At 39.2% G+C, this 22,572-nt stretch overlaps 1 protein-coding gene across 3 annotated transcripts in view; it reads left to right on the top strand.

Annotated features, from left to right (window-relative positions):
- The window catches only part of PHF20L1 (PHD finger protein 20 like 1), a 306,054-nt gene extending 292,521 nt beyond the window's left edge, over positions 1–13,533 (top strand). For 2 of the 3 annotated variants that reach the window (XM_033931889.1, XM_033931890.1), the window contains exons 20-22: positions 2,529–2,898; positions 8,890–9,055; positions 11,478–11,620. In XM_033931889.1, the coding sequence (XP_033787780.1) occupies positions 2,529–2,898; positions 8,890–9,055; positions 11,478–11,620 (679 nt within the window). Of the gene's footprint in view, positions 1–2,528; positions 2,899–8,889; positions 9,056–11,477 lie in introns of all 3 variants that reach the window. The other variant, XM_033931888.1, reaches the window with a different exon arrangement.
- The last annotated feature ends 9,039 nt before the right edge of the window (positions 13,534–22,572 follow it).

The raw sequence follows: 22,572 nt of genomic DNA, 5'->3' as shown, positions 1-22,572 counted from the left end.
TGGCAGTGAGCTCAGAAAGGAAGGGTCTCCATAGACAAGGAAGCAAGTCAGTGTTGATGTCATCTGATGAGACAGAGTAAAGAGATATCCTAGGAAAGCTTTTATGCAATACTGATTGTATGCCCCTCCTATTGGCTGTCACATTCTATCACACTAATATACAGACTTATATATCAATCATATACCAATCACATATAATTTTCTTAAATCAATTGATCCTTGCAGATCCCTTTTATATTATGGGATTTGCTACATTCTGATTAGAGAATGACACGGGGAAAAAATCTGTCCCCGTCACCGCCCCGTCCCCGGCCCACCATCCTCTGCACCGCCCCGTCACCGCCATTCCATTCACCGCCCCGTCACCGTCACTGCCATCCCTTTCACCGCCACTGCCATCCCATTCACCGCCCCGTCACCGTCCCCGCAGCATCCATATAAGCCTTAGTACTCTAATATTTAGCGTATTCCATTCTTATAAATCAAAGTTCCTGCTGCTGAACTAGAGAAAGAGATGTTCAGCTGGCAGGGCTTTGTTTATAAATTTTTATTAACACAACTAATATACCACCATAATGTTTCCGACAGAGGACAAGTATGCAATAAATGCATTTTGCTGTTTCAATGCCAGTGCTCAGCAGAACAACAGACAGCAATATGGACATTCACCTTATGTAGTACTTTTTTAATATATAAAAATAGGCAAAATTAGTTGCTGTTTTATCATTATATTTTCTTGCCATTATAGTATTCTTCATTGATCATTTTTCTTTTTAAATTCAAAACAAATTCAACCTATCTTGTGTCCCAGCATGAATTCATGTTTCACTCAATTGGCTGTTTCAAGGGAATTAACCCTCCAAATTCCATTTGCAAAAATACCCAATGTTGTTCCTTCTATGAGCAATATTTAAATTATGAGGAACAACATTGGGTATTTTTGCTGAATTGTGTGACACCATTTGGGCTGAACATGAAGATTGAAAATGCCTGGTTAGCCCTGGACAGATGATTTGAACAGCCAGGAGCCTGTCCTGGCCATTTAAATCATTTTGAATATGTAGTCCAATGATAACAGAATTAGGGTGATTATAGAAACATAGAACTTTGTTGATCACTAAAAACAGTGGAGACTAAGGATCTATCAAGCTCAGCATCCTGTCTTTGACACTGGCCAGTCTTGGTCTTTGGAACTGCCCATTGTGTCAGAAGCAATAGGGATTAAGTGACTTGCCCAGGGTCACAAGGAGTGTAGTGTAGCTCTAACCACTGGATTTAGAAGTTGGCTTCTTTTGGGATCTTTAACTCATCATCGCTAGGACTCGAATCTGAGTCCGTGGCACCTAACATAGAATGGAATTAGTATGGCAAAGTAATGAAGAATGGTCCAGCAGCCCCCACCCTCCCTCCACCTCACCTTATATTCGTTCCGAGTTTGCCGGCTTCCTTTTTCCCTAGCCGCACGCGTTCAAAAAGCCGTGCATTTAGCCAGCTCCCTCCCTCCACCTCACCTTAAATTTCGAGTTTTCCGGCTTCCTTTTTTCCGAGCCGCACGTGTTCAAAAATCCTTGCACGCGCGGCTGCGCGAGTCAATCAAACTTCTCCTCTCCTGCAACTTCCTGTTCCCGGTTGCGTCAGAGGAGAAGATTGATGGCTGCGGGGACCGCGCGATCCTTGATACCTCACTGCGGAGACAAGACCATTCACCGCCCCGCGGGCGGTGAATGGCCTTGTCCCCGTCGCCGCAGCGACTGCTAGTTTTCTTCCCCGTTTTCGGCGGGTGACCCGCGGCTAAAATGCGGTGGCCGCGGGTAAACCGCCACCGTGTCATTCTCTAATTCTGATTCCTAGTGTGGCATTTTAAACAGAGACACTCAAGCTTTAATAATGCGGTTCTTAAACAAAAAGCTTTATCTTCTACAGTTCTGTTTTACATATGGAAGTATGACTGTGTATGAAGGTGAAATGAAATAAAATAAATTTCCAAAATGTTCATTCTGCTATTAGTACTATTCTACTATTAAGTAGGATACTTAAATCATCTGTATTCTGTTTACCAAAATCATTTGTTGATGTGTCAAAATACAGGTACTTGTAACTTTTTAGTACATGCTATGTTATAACTGCTATCTACCAAAAACTAAGTGAGAAGTATCAGTCAGTAAGAACTTGGGAGCCGGGTGGTTAGTGACATAACTTTTTAACAACGTACAATAAAGTTGTGCTTTGCCTGTGAATTTGGAACATACAATCATCTGACTTGTGATCTTGGCACCCATACTTTTCTATCTGGATTCATCACTAATGGAATTCTGGATTGGAATTCTAAATTTGAGCTTTAAACTTTATTTAGCTTTCATCCTGATTTGGTAAGTCCACATTCCAGCTAAGCTTGTGAATATTTCCCACAGGAAATATATATTCTATTGTACAGTGGAGCAGATTTTCACGTCATACAATATAGGGGGGGGGGTTCTTTATTTTCTTGAAAAGGAAGTTTCTTTAATATATTTTTCCATTATTTTAAGGAATAAAGAACATCCTGACCTTCGTTTTTGGGCATGTTCGGGAACCTGGAAAGAGCAAGGTCAAGTAACTGTTGAACTAGAGAAAAAAGTGATTTTTCAGGACACTGTCCGTCCACCTCAGAGGACGCTATATGGGCACACTCATAAAGAGCAACCTATTATACCCCAAAAGATGGAAGAGACTTACATTATAAGTGAGCATAGTTACCAAAAACCACCAAATTATAGTCAGGACTTCAAATCTGCTCATGAACCAGCCAGCTCAGAGGATGAGGAGACGAGCAGCTTTGATGAAGAAGAGCGGGAATGTCTCTTAGCAGATAAAAAGTGTTTTCTGTACTCATTGAAAGAGGGTGCTATGAATAAGCAGGTAAGTACCATGTATAATTTTGAATAAGTTTAAGTCATGATTGAGCAACTGAATTAAGAATGTATATGCTACATATTTTTAGGAAGGTATGTTATGGTCTCAATAAAAAATCATACTGCATGAAGTAATTTAAGGTTAAATTAATATAAATGTGAAGAAATTATTATCATAATGGCCTATGCTTAGAAAATTTAGTAATAGAGTTCTTAATAGATCCAGAGATTTTCTTGGAGTAATGTAGGAATGATTTTAAAAGAATGCTATAGAGCTTTAGAGGCCACATATGGAAGAAGGGAACGATTGTGGTCCTGGAAGTTTATATACTATAGCACCTTTGGATTATTTTTATATTGTTTTTTTTTTTGTTTTTTTTAATTCTTTATTCATTTTCGTATGTTACAACAAGTGTAGCAAATAAACTCATTTAAAACTTAAAGATACACACTTGATTAACTCTCATATAAGCATCAAATTTAACATTTCATTACAAATTAAAATTTATAATATTTTAAATATTATGAAAGAAATCTAACATTTATATCATTCTTATTGAATCTAATAATCCCTCCCCCTCCCTCCTGATGTAGGCAGCTGTCCAGGCCTACCTCGGGAATGAGACCTCGAACGCTATATACTGGTTTCAATAAGTATATATTTATTTAGTCAATCAGTAACAGCTTACAGGAATAAATCATTCAGCATATAGCGTAACAGAAGGTGATCTCCAGGCCTGTAGATCCTCTGATGTCTGTTCTGCCCTCTCCCTTCTAAAGGCCTGGTTTTTATACATTTCTTAGTGGCCAACACCACGTTGGCCTAGATCACATGATACCTCCTTATTGGCTATTTTCCTATGCACTACTGCCTAACTACATTCATTTATTGTCTGGTTTCACCTGCGTCATGTTATATGTTCACTTTGTTTCCCGTAAGACCTAACCTTTTCCCGAAATGTCTCTCTATACCATATAAGCATTTCCGAGCATCAAAACCCCCTCCCAACTGTAAATATTTCTGACACTTTAGATGATATTTCTTGAGAATTCTATCTTCGGACCATGGTCTGTTTATCTCTTCATGGTATCTGGCTGGGTGGGCCCTGATGCCAGACCGCAGCATCAGGACCTGTTATTTTCTCTCAAGTTTCACTGACACAGTAGTTAACTTTGCTTAAAAACTGGGTATTTCTTCATTCTTGCATGTTTTCTGGTAAATTGTGTGCAATATCTTTTTACAGTTAATCTACTGTTTCCATCAGCTACAGAGATAGATAAGGTAAATGTCAGTTGCAGGGGGGGGGGGAGTTTCTGTAGAGAGAAAGGTTTCTTGTGAGCTTCTGGGTTTTCTTAGTTATCCTACTTCACCTGTTTTATCTTCAGGACTTAAAAGGATTTTCCCATATCAGAATTTTTCCATGATTTTTCTTCTTTCCATCTCCCTCCTCCTCTCACTCCCTATTCAATAAATCATAAAATCATCCTTACTGTGAAATTATTGAAATACTCATGTATTATATAATAACAACAAGTAAAACCCACCCTTTCCCCCCCTAATCAAATACCTTAACATGGGAAAAATTAATCATTCATTACAAAAATCTGTTAACGGTCCCCAGACTTTCTGAAATTTACTAATATAACCTTTTTGCGTTGCTATTGTGAGCTCCATTTTGTATATATGACACACAGAATTCCACCAAAAATTATAATTTAACCTTTATATTTATATTTTTATATTGGTTTAAAAGCGTCACAACCTGCTAAGATCTAGTTTTCTCCAAGACCAGTATGGCTGCTGCAGCTAAGCACCATATGATTATTTGGTATGAAACTAAGCTGAATAAAGTGAACTTTCTTATTTTAACCAGGCCAGGGCAGACAAGTAGATAAACCCCCTTCCCTCCTGCCTGCAGATAGAGACAGAAAAAAGGTTGAGGTGATGAGTCCAAGAGTCCACCTGTACAAGGCTGGTGCATCAGCTACCTCTATTCAGTATTTATTGGTCTCTAGCAGATCTGGGCTGAGCTGGTGCAGCTGAAAAAAGAGGTAGACCAGGATGGTGGAGGGTGACAGCTCTTCTTTCTTCACTGGGCTAGATCAAGATTCTGGGGCTTCTAGGCAATCATACCAGGGGAAGCTGCTGTCTTTTGTCCCATGGAGGGATAACTGTATAGGGAAATCTCTACTGACTGTTCAGTACCTAGAGGACAGTGGAGCTAAGGACTCTGGTAACAGGGGGAAACCCTGGCTTTAGTCTTGTGTCTAAATCTGAGAGCTGGACAGCCAATAAAGTTTCAAATAAAATGAAAAACTAGCTTCAAGGAGACCATTTTTATTGCTAATCTTGCAGTCAGTTCCTTCATATGGAGTCTGGTTTCCTTGTTCACCTTAATTCATTTTCTATGGACAAGGATTTGACTCTGCTCTGGGTTTAAAGAATACTTATTTTTCAAAAAAACGACAGGGTCCTGTCACAGCCGTTATAGTAATGATTTTAAAAAAAAGGGAGTCATTCTCCGAAAAACGCTCATGCAAATGAGGTTGGCAGAGAGTTGCGAAGATTTGCTAAATTTGCATGTGCTCATTGCTGGTGATAGCAATGGACACATGCGCAGAATAAACACAAAAAAAAACTTCCCCCAAATAACAAATCGAGCTGCCGAAGTCAAGCAACAGACCACCCCCCCAACAGCAGGAGAGATGCCCACTCTCGCTGCCAAGCAAGACACCCCAACAACTCTACCCATCCCCAGCAGTGGGAGAGTGCCCACTCCCTCCCGCCAAGCAACTACACCCCCTGGAACTGGAAGAGATACCCACTCTCTTCCACCGCCACATAACTGCCCCCCCCCCCCCGGTGCTTTTGACGAACCTCACCCTCTCCCCCTTACCTTACATATATGGCTGGCCGGAGGAATGCCTACTCCCTCAGGCCAGTAAGCCCGCCTCTTCAAAGGGGCCCAAGGCTCTAATTGGCCCAGGTTGTTTAAAGCTCCTTCTATGGGCAAGAGCTTAGGCACCTGGGCCAATCAGAGCCTTAGGCTCCTTCCTGGTGCATCTGGGGAGGGACTTAAGGCTCTAATTGGGCCAGATACTTAAAGCCCCTCACTGGTACATCCCAGGAGGGGAAAGCCCACCATTTTGAAGAGGCTGGCCTGCTGACCAGAGGGAGTAGGCGTCCCTCTGGCCAGCCATGTAAGGTAAGGTGGAGTGGGTGGGGATCGTTAGAGGTATGGGAGGTTGCTTGGCGGCAGGAGAGAGTAGGCATCTCTCCCGCTGTGTGGGGGGGGGGTGTTGTCAGGGTGTCTTGTGTGGCGGCAGTAAAGAGTGGGCATCTCTCCTGCTGTTGGTGGGGGGGGGGGGTTGTTGGGGTGTCTGGTAGCAGGAGAGAGTAGGCATTTCTTCCGCGCCAAAGGGGTGTTGTGGGGTCTGGGTGTTTGGCGGTGGGAGAGTATGGGCACTCGTTGCAGGAAGGGAGGGGGGTTGGTTATTAGTGTTGGTGACGCGGCAGGAGATAGTGGGCATCTCTCCCGCCAATCTTCATTTTGTTGGGTTTTTAAAATTACTTTAATTTGTGTGTGGTGAGTGTCTGAGCTGTCAAACCTTACTTTCCTGTCTGTGCCTGAACCCTTCAATTCTCAGGCTCTGATTAGAAAGTAAGGCAAAGACAGCCTTGCCTGTTGGTAAATTTTGGATGCAAATGTGGCACAACGAGGTTAGAGAATCACTCGGAAATTAAAAAGAATTGCTCAGAGTGATCATTTCAATACTAATAGCCTGGTGGTACTACATTTGCACATCAGTATTGGAGAGTGCTAGAAAACTCATTAAAAAAAAACCCTCCCTAAGATGTTTTGATAATCTGCTGCTAAAATACGGTGCATGCTAAATCAGCTGGAATCTATTTAGCAAGCACATTAAAGGCAGATTTTTGGTTTGGGAATTTGACCCTAAAGGGCTTAAATAACCTAAGCAAAATATGAGCCCATCCCCCTAATTGGAATTCATAGGTGCTTTGCAAGATGTAACACAGGCAGAAGCCTTTCTTCGTCTTAACTCGTTCAGAGTTCAAAGACTAGGGGACACTCAATGAAGTACATGGAAATACTTTTAAAACAAATAAGGGGAACTATTTTTTCACTCAACAAATAGTTAAACTCTGGACCTCTTTGCAATTAGTAAATCTGGGTTTTAAAAAGGTTTGGATGAGGCCCTAGAGGAAAAGTCCATAATCTGCTATTGAGATAAACACTGGGGAAAGCCACTGCTTGCCCTTGGATCAGTAGCATGGATTGTTGCTACTATGTGGGTTTCTGCCAGGTACTTGTGACCTGGATTGGCCACTTGTTGGAAGTTAGATACTGGGCTAGATGAACCATTGATATGATACAGCATGGCTACAATAAAGAATGATCACTTATGTATCAAGTCATAGAGAAAAATATAAGTTAATAGGCCCATCCAAAGACGCGTTTAGCATCCGAACAAAAGTTTTGATCGGAGACGTTACACCCTGAGGCAGCTGAAAAGTGAAACGCTGGCCATCGTCGGTGTCCCGATCAATTAAGATAAGTTGAAATTTTCATCTATCGCACAGTATTTTTTATCACACTTTAATTTAGTGCAGTGTTCGTTCAATGTATAGGAGGTTTATTTAGCCAGTGAGGTGAACGCTCCACCACCGCTATTCTACCATTGTGGAGGTGGGAGGGCCCTTGTCTGAGGCTTTTTCCTCCGTTTAAAATTGACATCTTAACCTGCACTTTGTTTTCTTTTTTTTTATTCATTTTTCATATAACAAGTGTATCATAAAAATTCATACAATTGCATTACGTATACACTTGATATTTCCATAACTTACTGTAAATACAACATATCATTATATAGTCCTTACTATAATTTTAGACATCATATAATATTTAATAATTATATCAACTATTATTCAATTATAATCCCTTTCCCTCCCCTTATTTTGATAGTTGTATACAATATAACAAATATTATGATAATTTATTTATATTTTGTGATAAAGATAATAAACCTACCCCCCCCCTTTATCAAGTATCTTATTATGGGAAAAATCATATCAATCATTGCAAAAATCTGTTAATGGTCCCCAAATCTTCTTAAACTTATCAATATATCCTTTTTGTGTTGCAAATGTACGCTCCATCTTATATATATATATATATATATATATGGCAAACTGAATTCCACCAAAAGTTGTAATTTAATCTGTCATAATTCTTCCAATTGTATGTTATTTGTTGCACTTTGTTTTCTAATACACCATCAGACAGTGTGCATCTCAACCATTGTGGAAGTGTTTTATTAAATTATAGTTGGTTTTTCACAGTATCGGTCTTTTTGGCTACTTTAATACAGTGTCAGGTTTCCAACTTAACCAATCGATTGCCTTTTCCAACATTTTTTTCAAGAGTCGCATGTCCACAAACGTGAATGTTCATTTTTTTTTTAAATTTATTCTTTATTCCTTTTTAATCATTCAACAAGTGTACAAGAAAAATCATACATAGGCTCAAAAACAACACTTGATAAATCCATCAAGACAATAACAATTGTGTATATGTATAAACCCATAACCCACCCTCCCTCCCAACACTATTCTTCTTAATTCATTTTACCCTCTCTTCAAGTGTACAAACCCTCCCCCCACCCTTCCTTAAATGATGTATCTTCAAAAGAAAAATGGTGTTTATTCATTACAAAACAATGTTAATGGCTCCCATATTTTAATAAAACTTTTATATTTTCCATTTTGTACCGCTATTGAACATTCCATTTTATATAAATGACATAGCGAATTCCACCAAAAATTAAAGTTAAGTCTGCTATGATCTTTCCAATTGTTAGCAATATGTTGAATGTTCATTAACAAAGTTTGGATTGCAAAAATATCCTTGGTCTTGTGGAACTATAATTTATCATCTTGAAAACCTACCGACTTGTATTTGTTTTTGTTGTATGCAAGGGCAAGAATTTGGCCGAAGGAAACAGAATGCTTGTTTGTAATGAAAAAGAGGCAAGAGACCAAGTGGACTTCAATCTTCAATGGCAGCTTAATCTCTTGACTCACATAGAAAACGTACAAAATGAAGTTACCAACAGAATGGATCTGATTGAAAAGGAAGTTGATGGTAATTTATTGAAAATATGATTCTATAGCAAAGATGCTATGCAGTTTGCTTTATAAATTTTTTATATTGTGAAGATTTGAGCTGGTTTTATATCCTTTTTTGGGCCGGATTCTAAAAGAGGTATCCCGATTATAGACGGTGGTAGGCATCCTACCGCTTTCTTAACGAACCAATCAGGACACATGTTTTTAATTTTTAAAAAAATCAACATGGCAAAGGACACCTACAATGTAGGCATTTGTGCATATACGGAGACTTCTAGGTACACCTACAGACACCTAAGGCCTGCGTAGGCATGGTTTACGCTGGAAGTGACCTTAGGCATCTGTAGGCGTGCACCTAGGCACAAGTCTCGTAGGCACAAGTCCGATGCCTTAAATGTAGGCCTGTAAAATGCATTTAAGGCATCTGTAGAAGAAAATAGACTAAATTCTGGAAACAGTACCCACTGGTGATTGACATACGGTGGTGCCCGTTTTGTAGGCCTACCGTGGCAGGTGCCATTTCCAGAATCAGGCCCTTTATGTCTATTTAATAGGGTTTTCTGTCCCATTAACTTAATCATTGGCGTTATACGTAAAGCCAAACTAGCATCAAGGGGCAATTTTATAACAGGGTGCCTAGAATTGGGTATCCAGAGGGTGTGTAGTAGGAGCCTATTCTATAAAGGAACAAGGGCACCTACTTTCCTGTATCAAATTCTAGCATAACTAGGTATTTTTTTTTTTTTATAATTCTTTATTCATTTTCATATGTTACAACAAGTGTATCAAATAAACTAATAGAAAACTTAGAGATACACACTTGATAAACTCACATATAACATTAAATTTAACATTTCATTAGAAAATTAGTATTCTATAATGTTAAAATATTATGCAAGAAATTAAATTTATATCATTCTTATTGAATATAATAATCCCCCATCCCTCCCTCCCTCCCAATTCAATAATACATACATAAAATCATTTTTATTGTGAATTCATTCAAATATTGATATATTATGTAATACTCAGAAATAAAATCCCACCCCTTTCCCCTCTAACTAGGTATTAATGCACCTAACATGTAGACACTCATCTGTAATGCCCATACATGGGAGTTCCATGCCTATATGTACCTTCCTTGCGAAGATGCGCAATGTAAGATAAGTGGCTGTTAGGTCTGCTGGTGTGTTTGCATATACAGTGGAGTCTCGGTTTACTGGGTCTCAGTTAACTGGTACACAACCGGCAAAAAAAATTGTCCCCAAAGCACCTGTGATAGCGTCCTGAGCCGCAAATCCTCCTTCCCTCAAGGCCCTCGAGCCCCAAAGTACCAACGAAGCAGCAGTCCTGAGCCGCAAAGCCCTCCTCCCTCCCTGAAGACCCGAAGTGGCAGAAGCAGGCGGCGGTCCTGAGCCACAAACTCCCTTGCTCCCTCCCTCTCTCTCTTCCTTACCCAAAGCGCAGCGGTCAGCAGGCACAGGCTGCTCGCAGCCAGCCCTGGTAGAGCTTTTCCTCTGACGCATCAGAGGAAAGGTCTTGCCAGGGTTGGCCACAAGCAGCCTGTTTTGAGGATGCCCTCCTTCTGACCGCTGCGCTTCGGGTAAGGAAGAGAGAGAGAGGGAGGGGTTTGCACATCAGGACCATCACTGCTTCTGCCACTTCGGGGCTTGAGGGAGGAGGGCTTTCCGGTTCAGGATTGCTGATGCTTCGGGGGGATGGGGGGGAGGGAGATTGAGAGTGTGTTAGAAAGGTTTCTAACACACTCTCAATTAACCAAAAGAACAGTTATCAGGTATCCACCAATCCCCGTTGGTGCTGGATAACTGAGATTCTACTGTACATGCTAGCAGTAACACATGCATGCCTAGATTATAGAATTGCTCCACCCCACCCCCTTCCCATCATAATCAAATGACTGAGTTTAGATCAATTGAAATTTGAGTTAATACCACAATAATTTCAGGCTGTTAAAATATCCTTATTTATTAACATGGTAATGGAAGTTGTGCTCTCAGTAAATGACAAAAATGGGACTTATATTAATGCACATTAGTAAATCTAGTTCTGTATTCAATGTGGAAAGTTATTAGAACATAAGATTTGCCGCTGCTGGGTCAGACTAGTGGTCCATCGTGCCCAGCAGTCCACTCACACGGCGGCCCTTAGGTCAAAGGCCAGTACCCTTTGCAGGGCCACATTTTGGATTTGTAGGTACTTGATTTTGCTACTTTATTGCAAACACCTAAAACAATAATATTTTAAGATTAGACAAGTAATTTTCCAGTTTGTTACATCTGGCCTATTAAACTATTCTAACCTACCGGTACTATGATATCTGTTCAGATTAAATGCCATATTTCAGCCAATGCCATTTGTCATATTCTCACATTTATCCCTGTTGAACTATTAAATATCTTTTATTTCTGATATTCTAGTTCTGGAAAGCTGGTTAGATTTCACTGGAGAACTGGAACCTCCAGATCCTCTTGCAAGACTGCCTCAACTGAAGCGTCAAATTAAACAGCTTTTAACGGACATGGGAAAAATACAGCAGATAGCAGCTCTCTGCTCCGTATGACCAAAGGAGTGAAGAATATAGGATAGAATGGCTATAAATATAGAAGTTTAAATTTTTTTTATTCATCAGAATGTTTGAAGAACAGATGTTACGGGCCCTATGCCATTCGTATAGATGTGGAAGCTTGGAAACAAAAAGGAATAACCAGTTTGACCAGTCACAAGCTATATTGACTGTTTCGACTGCCGAAAAAAAAAAGATTCTATGGGCTGTGCTCTGACATACAACGAATACCTCATTCTGCCATGCTTCACGATGAAAAATTTTATTTGAAAGTGAAAATTTATTCTTTCTTGATCAAGCTATTTTTAATGGTTCTGAAAAGCTGTTTAAGCAAGTGTTTGTTGTACAATCTGTAACAGAAGCACATACGGAAAAATAGTAAAAATACAATAGGCCAAAAAAAAGAATACCCAAGGAAAGCAGCATTTGAAGAGCACTATTAAAAAAAAGGACAGAAAAGAAGATAGTCATCTTGGGAGAATTGATATATCGGACAAAATGTTTGGTGCCAATGAGATTTCCGTTATTTCACCGAATGGTCTTCAGAAAGCAAGTAGTCAGAAACTTGCCCTTCAGATAAGCAGCATTTAAAAAAATTCTTCCAGTATACATATGAGCGGCATGTACAGTGGTAAGCAGTTGTGCCAAATAATGCTACTGCTAGGGTCGGAGGAGCTGGACTCGATACAATTTCATAGATACAAAATCATACATAGTACCAGCAGTCGAAAGTTGTTTTATATAAAACAAAACAAAAAAAAAAGGAAAAAAAATCCAAATTTGAAATTGACTACTGTTTGTCATTTGCTTTAGTGATTCTTTGACGCATAAATATAACCTCAGCTGGAATGAGGAACGATGAGCAGAAAATGCTGCCTCTGATTGTAACTACATGGCAGATAAATGGTGGTAGAGAGAGACATTTTAAAGTATTTTTATACATTTTTAAGTTTCACTCATAAATCAACAATGTCTAGAAACCAAAGGCAACTCAGTTGCTACATTTGCTCTTGCTGGATTTTTGAGCCCAGGTTTTTTTTTAATAATTCCTGTGCTCAGGTATGTTGTCACTGCACCAGTGCTTTATATATATATATATATATATATAATTAATATACATATATAAATATAAGTAAAATACATGTTTATATGTATACATGTCTAGTTTTATTACAATAGGCTATATAAATAATGATGGTTAATATGTAAAATTTTACTTTTTAATACTTTATAAAATATGTATGTACAGGTTTTAAAATTTGTAGGAAAAAAAAAGAAAATAAAAAAAATGACAGAGGCTGTTTAACTGAGGACATTTAAAATACTTGAACATTATGGGCCAGATTCTGTAAACGGCGCCTACCAAAAACGGCGCTGGCCGCATGTCAATCATGCTTAGACGCCATTAACAGAATCGGGGCTACAAGCACCTAAGAAAAACCTTAGGCTCCGGTAATGTAGGCCAGAGTTTTCAAGACCTACATTACCCACGCCTACGTTTGACAGAGTCGTGCATAACAGTGTCTAAGGTCGTCTCCGCCCCTAACCACGCCTACATTGACCTTAGGCGCCGCTAGGCACCATGTTTCGATGCAATTCTGGTGCCTGCTTTTATAACGAGCTTTTAATCTTTTTTTTATCTGTGCAGTCAATTACCATATCAATTAGGCGATGGTAGGGTTCCTGCCACCGCCTAACTTAAGGCGCCATTTGTAGAATCCAAGCCCTTATGCCTCCTGCTGGTTCAGTTCATGTGTATCAAATGCATTTAGAACTGGCACAGTAAACTTGAAATAATCTTTTCACAGTAGTACAAACCACTGTACATTCAAAACTTATTTAACTTTGCAAACACTGTTTGATATACAAGGTACTGTATGTAAAATTGTTTATTAAAATAATTCTGCTTACTCATTGCTCCATTTCTGTTGAATAAACCATAAGTAGCAATTGTAAAACATCTTTTTTTTAAAAAAAATCTTTATTGATTTTTAAACTTTGACAGTGCAATACAATGAATTGAACATAAAATATTGCATAAAACGCATTATTAACCACACAAGTAATACATAAAACAATCATTTTCTCCTGTCCTCCCAATTATTAATACAATAAGACATGATGTGATTACAGTATTATAATTAAGTAATTTAAATCCATAAGTAGCAATTGTAAAACATCTTGTGACAAAATCCAGTGCAATTCTGATTGATGCCTGGCTGTTAATAGCCGCCCAGTGATATGTAGACAGTTCCCATCTGAGTTGTTTATTAAATGCTATTTACATTGGCACCTGATAACAGAAAAGTTTCATATTGCTAAATCTTTATTACTTTTATATATCTATACATGCAATAAAGAAGCAAGCATGCAATTTGATATATAAACTTTGGAGCATAGTCATAAGAACATAAGAAATGCCTCCGCTGGGACAGACCTGAGGTCCATCGCGCCCAGCAGTCCACTCACGCGGCGGCCCAACAGGTCCAGGGCCTGTGCAGTAATCCTCTATCTATACCCCTCTGTCCCCTTTTCCAGCAGGAAATTGTCCAATCCTTTCTTGAACCCCAGTACCGTACTCTGCCGTATAACGTCCTCTGAAAGCGCATTCCAGGTGTCCACCTGGGTAAAGAAGAACTTCCTAGCATTCGTTTTGAATCTGTCCCCTTTCAACTTTTCCGAATGCCGTCTTGTTTTTTTATTTTCTGAAAGTTTGAAGAATCTATCCTTCTCTACTCTCTCTATGTCCTTCATGATCTTGTAAGTCTCTATCATATCCCCTCTAAGTCTCCTCTTCTCCAGGGAAAAGAGACCCAGTTTCTCCAATCTCTCAGCGTATGAAAGGTTTTCCATCCTCTTAATCATACGTGTCGCTCTCCTCTGAACTCTCTAGAGTAACGCCATATCCTTCTTAAGGTACGGTGATACCTCTAAATTTTCTCCGGAATTCATGCTTTCTAGTGTGCATTTTGGGCAATTGCTGGATGAAATGATGACCAGGGCAAGGGTTACATTTGGTACTTCTCTTTCCTTTAAGACTCTTGAACTGACTCAGAAGAGCAGCTCAGCAATACCAAGGGCAGTTAACTTGTTTGTCATGCATTATCAGTTTACAAAACATTCCACTAGTTTTTCCATGACTAGAAATCAATCAACCATCCAATCCAATCTTTAGTTTTATATGCCGATTCATCTCTCACAAGAAGGGTGTGATTCAGTTAACAAAATTTCCTAAATTCAATTAGAGAGTAAAGATAAATTCTACTGCAAATATTAACTTGGACAGAAGAATTGATCAGAGATTTTTTGAAATAAATTAGTTTTTAACATTTTCTGAAAAGTTAATTGAGAAAGTTTGTTATGAAGACTTATATGGAATATTCTAAATGGCTTTAGTTAGGATGTTTTTTTGTAGTGCTCTGGTCAACAGTGCTGACAATGGCCATGCCTAGATTTTGTTGAGCAGTGCTTTCACTCTTTTAATCGTTCCAGGCCCCTATAAACCACAAAAATTGTATGTCTTACATGTGCAAAGTTTAGACATTACAGCCTAAGTTGTTTTCAAGAAATTAAGAAAGAGACACACACCCCTAAACAAACACACGTCAGCATGCATGTTCTAATAAGTTTATCAGCTTTATTGAACAGAATAAAACAAAATAATAATTTCTCCCTCTGGGGACTGTAGAGCAATTCAACACATGGCTTTCAAAGAAAACCCTGATGTAAGTTCTAGGTGTAAACAAAGATCTATGTAGGAGGCATTTATGTATGTTAGATGCCTACCCAGAAGCACCCAGCTATGTGTAAAGATTAAAAGAAAAAAGGAGAGAGCTGCTGATCTGGTACCAAGTTCAAAAGACTAGAGGAGAAATTAAAGCAGTTGGAGAAACAGGCATTGATGTTACTCAAAAGTACCATCCTGGAAGCCCAGACTAGATATATTCCACGTATTGAAAGAAGGAGGAAGGAAGACCAAATAGCAGCTGGTAAAGGAAGCTATTAGAGCTAAAAGAGAATCCTTCATAAAGTGGAAGAAGAATCCAACTGAAGTTAATAAGAAACAGCACAAGGAATGGCAAATCAAGTGCAAGGCTGTAATAAGGAAGGCAGAGAGAGCTCTTGAAAAGAAGATTGTGCTGGAAACAAGAACACACAGTAAAAATGTTTTTAGATACAGGCAGTCCCTGGGTTAAGAACGAGTAGAGTGGAAAGGGTGAATGTGAATTGCTTGTTCACTCTTTCCAAAAATACTAGGACTAGGGGGCTTGCAATGAAGCTACTAAGTAGTAGATTTAAAACAAACCAGAGAAAATATTTCTTCACACAATGTGTAATTAAATTGTAGAATTTGTTGCCGGAGAATGTGGTGAAATCAGTTAGCTTATTGGGGGTTTTAAAAAGTTTGGATAATTTCCTAAAAGAGAAGTCCATTATTGAGACTTCCTAAAAGAGAAGTCTACTATTGAGATAGCTTGGGGAAATCCACTGCTTATTCCTAAGTTTATTCTAGGTCCCAGTCTGTTGCCTCACAGACTTTAAAATATAGTTTGGTGTTTCTCGAGTCCAAGGAAAAGTGGAATAGACCAAAATAATTGAGAGTAAACTTGCTTTACACTTAGAAGTTTCCTCCAATCACATTTTCCTCAGCTTGTCTCTGTTGTGTAGGTTCAGCTTATCAGTCAAGCATATGAATAAAAGTTCCCACTTTAAGGCCACCTGTTATTTTCAGTCAACTCTGCAAAGGGAGCAGCCAGGTCTGCAGTCAGAATTCTCTCTCGTGCACTCCTCCCTGGGGCTTCCTTTCTCCCTCTCTAGCCCTGCCCTTTTTGTTCCTGAGAGCTGCTTCCTGTGTACCTCCTTCTCTCACTACCCCCTTTCTAGGCACTGTTCTGTTCAGGTGAGAGAATGTCCAGTAGGGGGAGTATAACCCTTTCCTTATTGTGATTCTGATTCCCTGGGGAAGTATTCTGCAAAGGAAGGGGCAGAGTTCTATAGACTCCCTCACAATCTCCCAGAAAACAACAAGGCAATCGGCTGACAAGATCCAACATGGAGAAAATGAGAACAGCGAGCCAATGAGAAGATTAAAACTTAGCTTTATTCACTTTTCTGCTCCAGCTTATTAAAACAAATGCCTGACATGGCCATGTTTTCCCAAGGGCAGGGGTAGGCAATTCCGGTCCTCGAGAGCCGGAGCCAGGTCAGGTTTTCAGGATCTCCACCATGAATATGTATGAGATGGATTTGCATGCACTGCCTCCTTGAGATGCAAATCTGTCTCATGCATATTTATTGTGGATATCCTGAAAACCTGACCTGGCTCCAGCTCTCGAGGACCGGAATTGCCTACCCCTGACCTAGGGGCATTATAAAATACCAATTGGTGATAAAATCCAACTGTGATCAACTGATTAGATCAACCTCTCCAACCTGGGCTGCATTAAAGTTCTCATATCCTATGTTTTATTTATTTATTAGGATTATTTACTGCCTTTTTGAAGGAATTCGCTCAAAGCAAAAATAAGTACAACTGCAGCAGTAAAAATATCCAAATTACAATACAAAGTATGGCATAGTATACTACATTATACAATGTGAACACAATATACAATATTTTAATGAACATCATAGGGTGTAAGTAAAGATGGAGCATATACTGTAGATAGAAAAGATAGAGTAACAGAAGTTAGAAAACGGGACTAATTTGAAGGACGTTGCACATGAGGTCAGAAAGGGTCAGAGTAGATAAGCATGTCATACTATAGTACTATATATACTCGAATATAAGTCGATCAGAATATAAATTGAGATCCCCATTCCTCCCCCCCAAAAGAAGAAAAAAAATAGTTGACTCGAATATAAGTCGGGCAGCTTAATATTAAAATGCCCTGCCCTGCCAGGCTCTGCACCCAGCGCTCTCTCCCTCCTCTGTCACTCAGCCAGGCTCTGCCAGGCTCTACACCCAGCCCTCCTCCTCCAGTCTGTCAGGCTCTGCACCCAGCCCCCTTCCTTCCTGAGAATTTGCAGGAGCCATTCAGGAAGCTACTCAGTGCCGAGCAGCAGTACCAAAGCGTTCTGCTTGGTACCGCTCAACGGCTGAAGTCTGAACTCGTGGCAGCAACCGACCAGGTTAGCAGTGGGGCAGGAGCGCGGAAAGCTTGCTCCTGCCCGCTACACCTCTGGACCACCAGGGATTCCAGCGGCAGAGGAGGTAAGATGAACAGGACAGGGAGGGGGGACAGGGTGCAGAGCCTGGTGGCTCGGCGGAGTCCTACAATAAGTTGGGGGGGGGGGCGGATGTGCGCTGGACGCTGGCCCGAATATAAACCAGGACCCCCAAATCCTGGTTTATATTCGAGTATGTGCAGCCTGTATCACTCCTTGTATGTGTGTGTGACTATGAAGTTAGTTACTTTTCCATTAAAGCCTGGTTGAAGAGCCAAACTTTACCTACTTCCTGAAGTAGAGAGAGTCTTATGCAGTGTTGTATTGTAACTAAGGGTCTCTTTTATGAGGATGTTTAGTGTGGGCCACTGCAGTAATCACCCCGAAGCCCATAGGGATTCCAAGGGCTTCGGGGTCATTGCCGCATGGCAGCCACTAGCACGGCTTTGTAAAAGAAGTACAGGGTAACTTTTTTTTTTTTTTTTTTTTTAATCTTTAATAATTTTCAAAACTACTACAAAGTGCCAAGAAGTATACAGACATTAATAATCAAAATAAGCACTTACATTCAATCAATAACATTGCGGAAGAAAAATATCCCTCCCCTCCCTTCCAACAGATTTAATCAAAGAATAAATCAAAGAGATATCCCCTCCCCCCCACCCTGTCCTGGATGTGTAAGGAAATAAAAATTAAAAACAAAAGACCACTATAATGAAGTAACAAAGGATGTCGACAGGCCCCAAACCAGTTTAAATAAATTGTTATGCCCCAACATATCAGCATTCATCTTCTCATATCTGTAGCATAAACATAAACTCGCCCACCAAAAAGGAAAATTAAGGCAATCCGCAATTTTTCCAAGTGCGAGTTACCCTAAGTATAGGGTAACATTTGTTACTTTTAATGAAGTCATAATTTTGACTACATTTACTTAGAGCTCCTTTTACAAAGGTGCGCTAGCGTTTTTAGTTACCCGAAAAACTACCGCCTGCTCAAGAGGAGACGGTAGCGGCTAGCGCGCGGGGCATTTTAGCGAGGGCTATTCCGCACGTTAAGGCCCTAACACACCTTTGTAAAAGGAGCCCTTAGTTACATTTGATGTTTGTAGTTAAAAGAAAAATAGTAAAAGTGGAAGACAGTTCCTCAGTAAACCAAATGAAACGGCAAAACTGAGAACGGGATTTTGCTATTGCAAACCTCATTATGCAAACAGTAGATCATTTCCTCTTAAATTTTGCTGTCCAGGGAATATAGCCTATAAGACCAGTGGAGTCCCTTATGTTTGAACTGGTTAGATGAGTCGGGCCATTTTAAAGCGGAGATGAAGCTGTAGCTGGTAGCAATTCTTTTTCTTTCTTTTTTTTTTTTATAATTTTTTGTTCATTTTTGACTCTTGCAACAAGTGTACAATATTTCAATCATATAATTTGTACAAATCACTTGACATTCTTAACAATTATTATCCATTACATATAAAAAAGACTCCCCTCCCCCCACCCAACCCAATCATCAATAATAAATTCATTAAATCACATAACATACCTCCCCATCCCCACACTAATTATATTCCTATGTAATAACAAGGTGTCCAAAGTGTCTAATCATTAGAATTTGCAATCAATGGCCCCCAAATCTTTGCTGGTAGCAATTCTTGATGAACAGATGCCGTCGTTGTGGTACTTTTACTTTTTAATTAAAAGTATTATTTTAGGCTTTTACTTTTTTTACTTGAGTTTTGGAATGTGAGCTGTCTGTCTATATTTTATAAATTTTGTATCATTTTTTGTAATACATGGGTACGATTTGGGTTTTTTTTTCTTGCTGTGACCAGCTTAGGATTTAGGAGGAATACAAATTTTAAATATCTGCCACAAGGACCACCAGGAGCATAAATGGCCGCCTTAGCTGGTTCAAATATACTGTACGTTGTAGATTACTTATTCCTATTGATACTGTTGTGCTTTATCTTTTCACTTTCACTCCATCTAGGTCTCGAGCACGGTCTCCTTACTATCCACCAGGATTCTTTATTTTAGGTGCACGCCTCCTCTAAATTTCTTTAGTGTGTGACCTGCGGGGCTACCTTCACTCTCGAGTGAAAGACAAGATAAAACTGGCATTAAGATGTTAGTACCCACAATAGGGACCACAAAGTCTGTGTGGGAAGGGAAGAGGAAGATGAGAGAGCATAATGGCCATGGTGACCCAAAGCAAATAGGAAGATGCTCCTCTTCAGTCATAGTCCTAGATACTTTTATGCAGTTGCCAATTTCTTTTCTTTTTTTAATTTATCTTTATTCATTTTAAAGCCAAAAATAAGTGCAACATATATATATATATATGTATGTATGTATACAGCACAATAATAATAATAATAACAGCTTATATACCGCAATACCGTGAAGTTCTATGCGGTTTACAAAGATTAAGCAAAGGTACAAATTGATTGACTTTAAGAGGGGAGGAAGAAAGAGGGTTAATAGGACAGGAAATCCATTTTTGAGGAGAGAGTGATCAATAGAACAAGTTAATCGCTATAGAGGGGAGAGAGAAGAGAGGATCAGTTGTCTAGATACTTTAGGAACAGGTGTGTTTTCAGAAGTTTCCTAAATTCCTCATAAGTAGTGGGCGAAAGCAATTGTTCTAGGTCTTTACCCCATGATGCTGCTTGGTGCGAGAGAAGATGTTCATGGTGTTTAACAGCACTTAAATTCAATCAAAATTATATTCTATTACATACACATATATCACTCCCGTCTATGTATCCAAAAATTGCACTCAAATTAAAAAAATATCTTACCCACCCACCCTGGACATGTATTATCAAAGGGCAAGATCAACAATTACTCCTTACAGAATTTTGTCAATGGCTCCCAAATATCCTTAAACTTCTTGTAATGTCCATGTTGTATGGCCTTCATATTTTCCATTTTAAAAGTGTGACATAGAGATTCCCACCAAAAAGTATAATTTAATCGATCTCAGTTTTTCCAATTCCTCAAAATAAGTTGTAAGGCAACCCCTCTCATTCTAAAGAGAAATTTGTTATTCCGAGCAGATATTGGGCTTTTAGCCCTCATTAACGTACCAAATAAGATGGTATCGTACGTCAATGCCACTGGATTTTCCAATATTTTGTTCACTTGATCCCAGATGGATCTCCAAAATTTAAGTATCAAAGGACAATAGTACAATAGATGATCCAACGTCCCAACTTCGAGATGACAGTGCCAATATCTATTAGACTTGGAACTATCTAATTTCTGTCATCAAACAGGGGTCCAATATGCTCTATGTAACAAGAAAAACCACGTTTGTCTTATAGACAGTTGCCTATTTCTAAACCCAGGGCAGGAAGGCAGGCTGAAGACCTCTCGGTCTTGACAAAGAGAAATTATATTCTAGGAGGGAAGAAAAGTCAATGAAATAGAGGGCTGATCCCTTACTCCGCAAACAGAATATTGCGATCAAATGAACAGCATTTCCTGACAATTCCATCTCTTAAGATCATTAACACTAGAAGACAATTTATCTTTTCTGTTACTGCTCCACAAATTTGGAACTCTTTGCCAATTTACTTAAGAGAAGAACATAATATTGATAAATTCAAGACCAATTTAAAAACATTCCTTTTCAAAGACGCTTTCGATCAATAAGTCTTACTCTTGAGTTCATTAAAAATGTTGTATTTGACTATTCATTTTAATTCCCAACCCTGTGTTTTTGCCTGACCTCCTTTTCTATAATATTTTGTAGTTCAAATCCCCTTTTCCTCTTTATTCTTGTTTTGTTAAGTTTGTATATAGTTTAGTTTATTTTAATGTTTATGTTTAAATTAATGTTTTACTTTTTAATACTGAAATTTTAATTGTTTCTTTTTAAGTATGTTCATCGCTTTGAATTAAGATTAAGCGATTAATCAAAAATTTTAATAAACTTGAAACTTGAAATATGGATATGCTGATGGCGAAAGAGGATAGACCAAGTGGACTGGCAAGTGCAGTGGGAAAATGGGTGAAAGACAACAGGGGGATGCTAAGAAAAGATAAGGGAGTGTGTGGTGCAGTGGGTAGAGCTACAGCCTTGGCACCCTGAGGTTGTGGGTTCAAATCCCCCACTGCTCTTTGTGACCCTGAGCAAGTCACTTAATCCACATTTGCCCCAGGTACATTAGATAGAGTGGGAGCTCACCAGGACAGATAGGGAAAAAATGCTTCAGTACCTGAATAATTTGTAATCCACATAGAATTGTAGGATATGCGGAATAGAATTTTTTTTTATTTTTTTTTTTATCAAAACATAAAGGTAAAAGGGAGAGGAAGAACAGGAGGATGAGAATTTTTTTTTTTTTAAATATCTTTATTCATTGTAAAGCCAAAAAATAAGTGCAACATATTGTACAGACATTTTATACTTTAACAACACTGAAGGCTCCTTTTTCGAAGCCACTTTAGCGAATTTTAAGCACACGCTAACCCCCGCGCTAGCCAAAAAACTACCGCCTGCTCAAGAGGCTAACCCCCGCGCTATTACACACATTAAACCGCTAATGCGCCTTCGTAAAAGGAGCCCTTAAATTCTATCAAATTACACTTTATGACAAAGACATATATCACCCCCCTCTTTCTACATATCCAACAATTGCCAATAGAGGATGAGAAATTAAGAAAATTCCACTTTCATAGTGACTCAGCTCGTTTTCAGAATGGCTCACCTGTACCATTGCAACCGGTTGATTGACTGTACTAGTGTCACCTGCAGACACTTTAAAAACAAAT

Source organism: Geotrypetes seraphini, chromosome 2, assembly GCF_902459505.1.
Source record: "Geotrypetes seraphini chromosome 2, aGeoSer1.1, whole genome shotgun sequence".
Lineage (NCBI taxonomy): Eukaryota > Metazoa > Chordata > Amphibia > Gymnophiona > Dermophiidae > Geotrypetes > Geotrypetes seraphini.
This window is presented reverse-complemented; position numbering and strand designations above follow the sequence as displayed.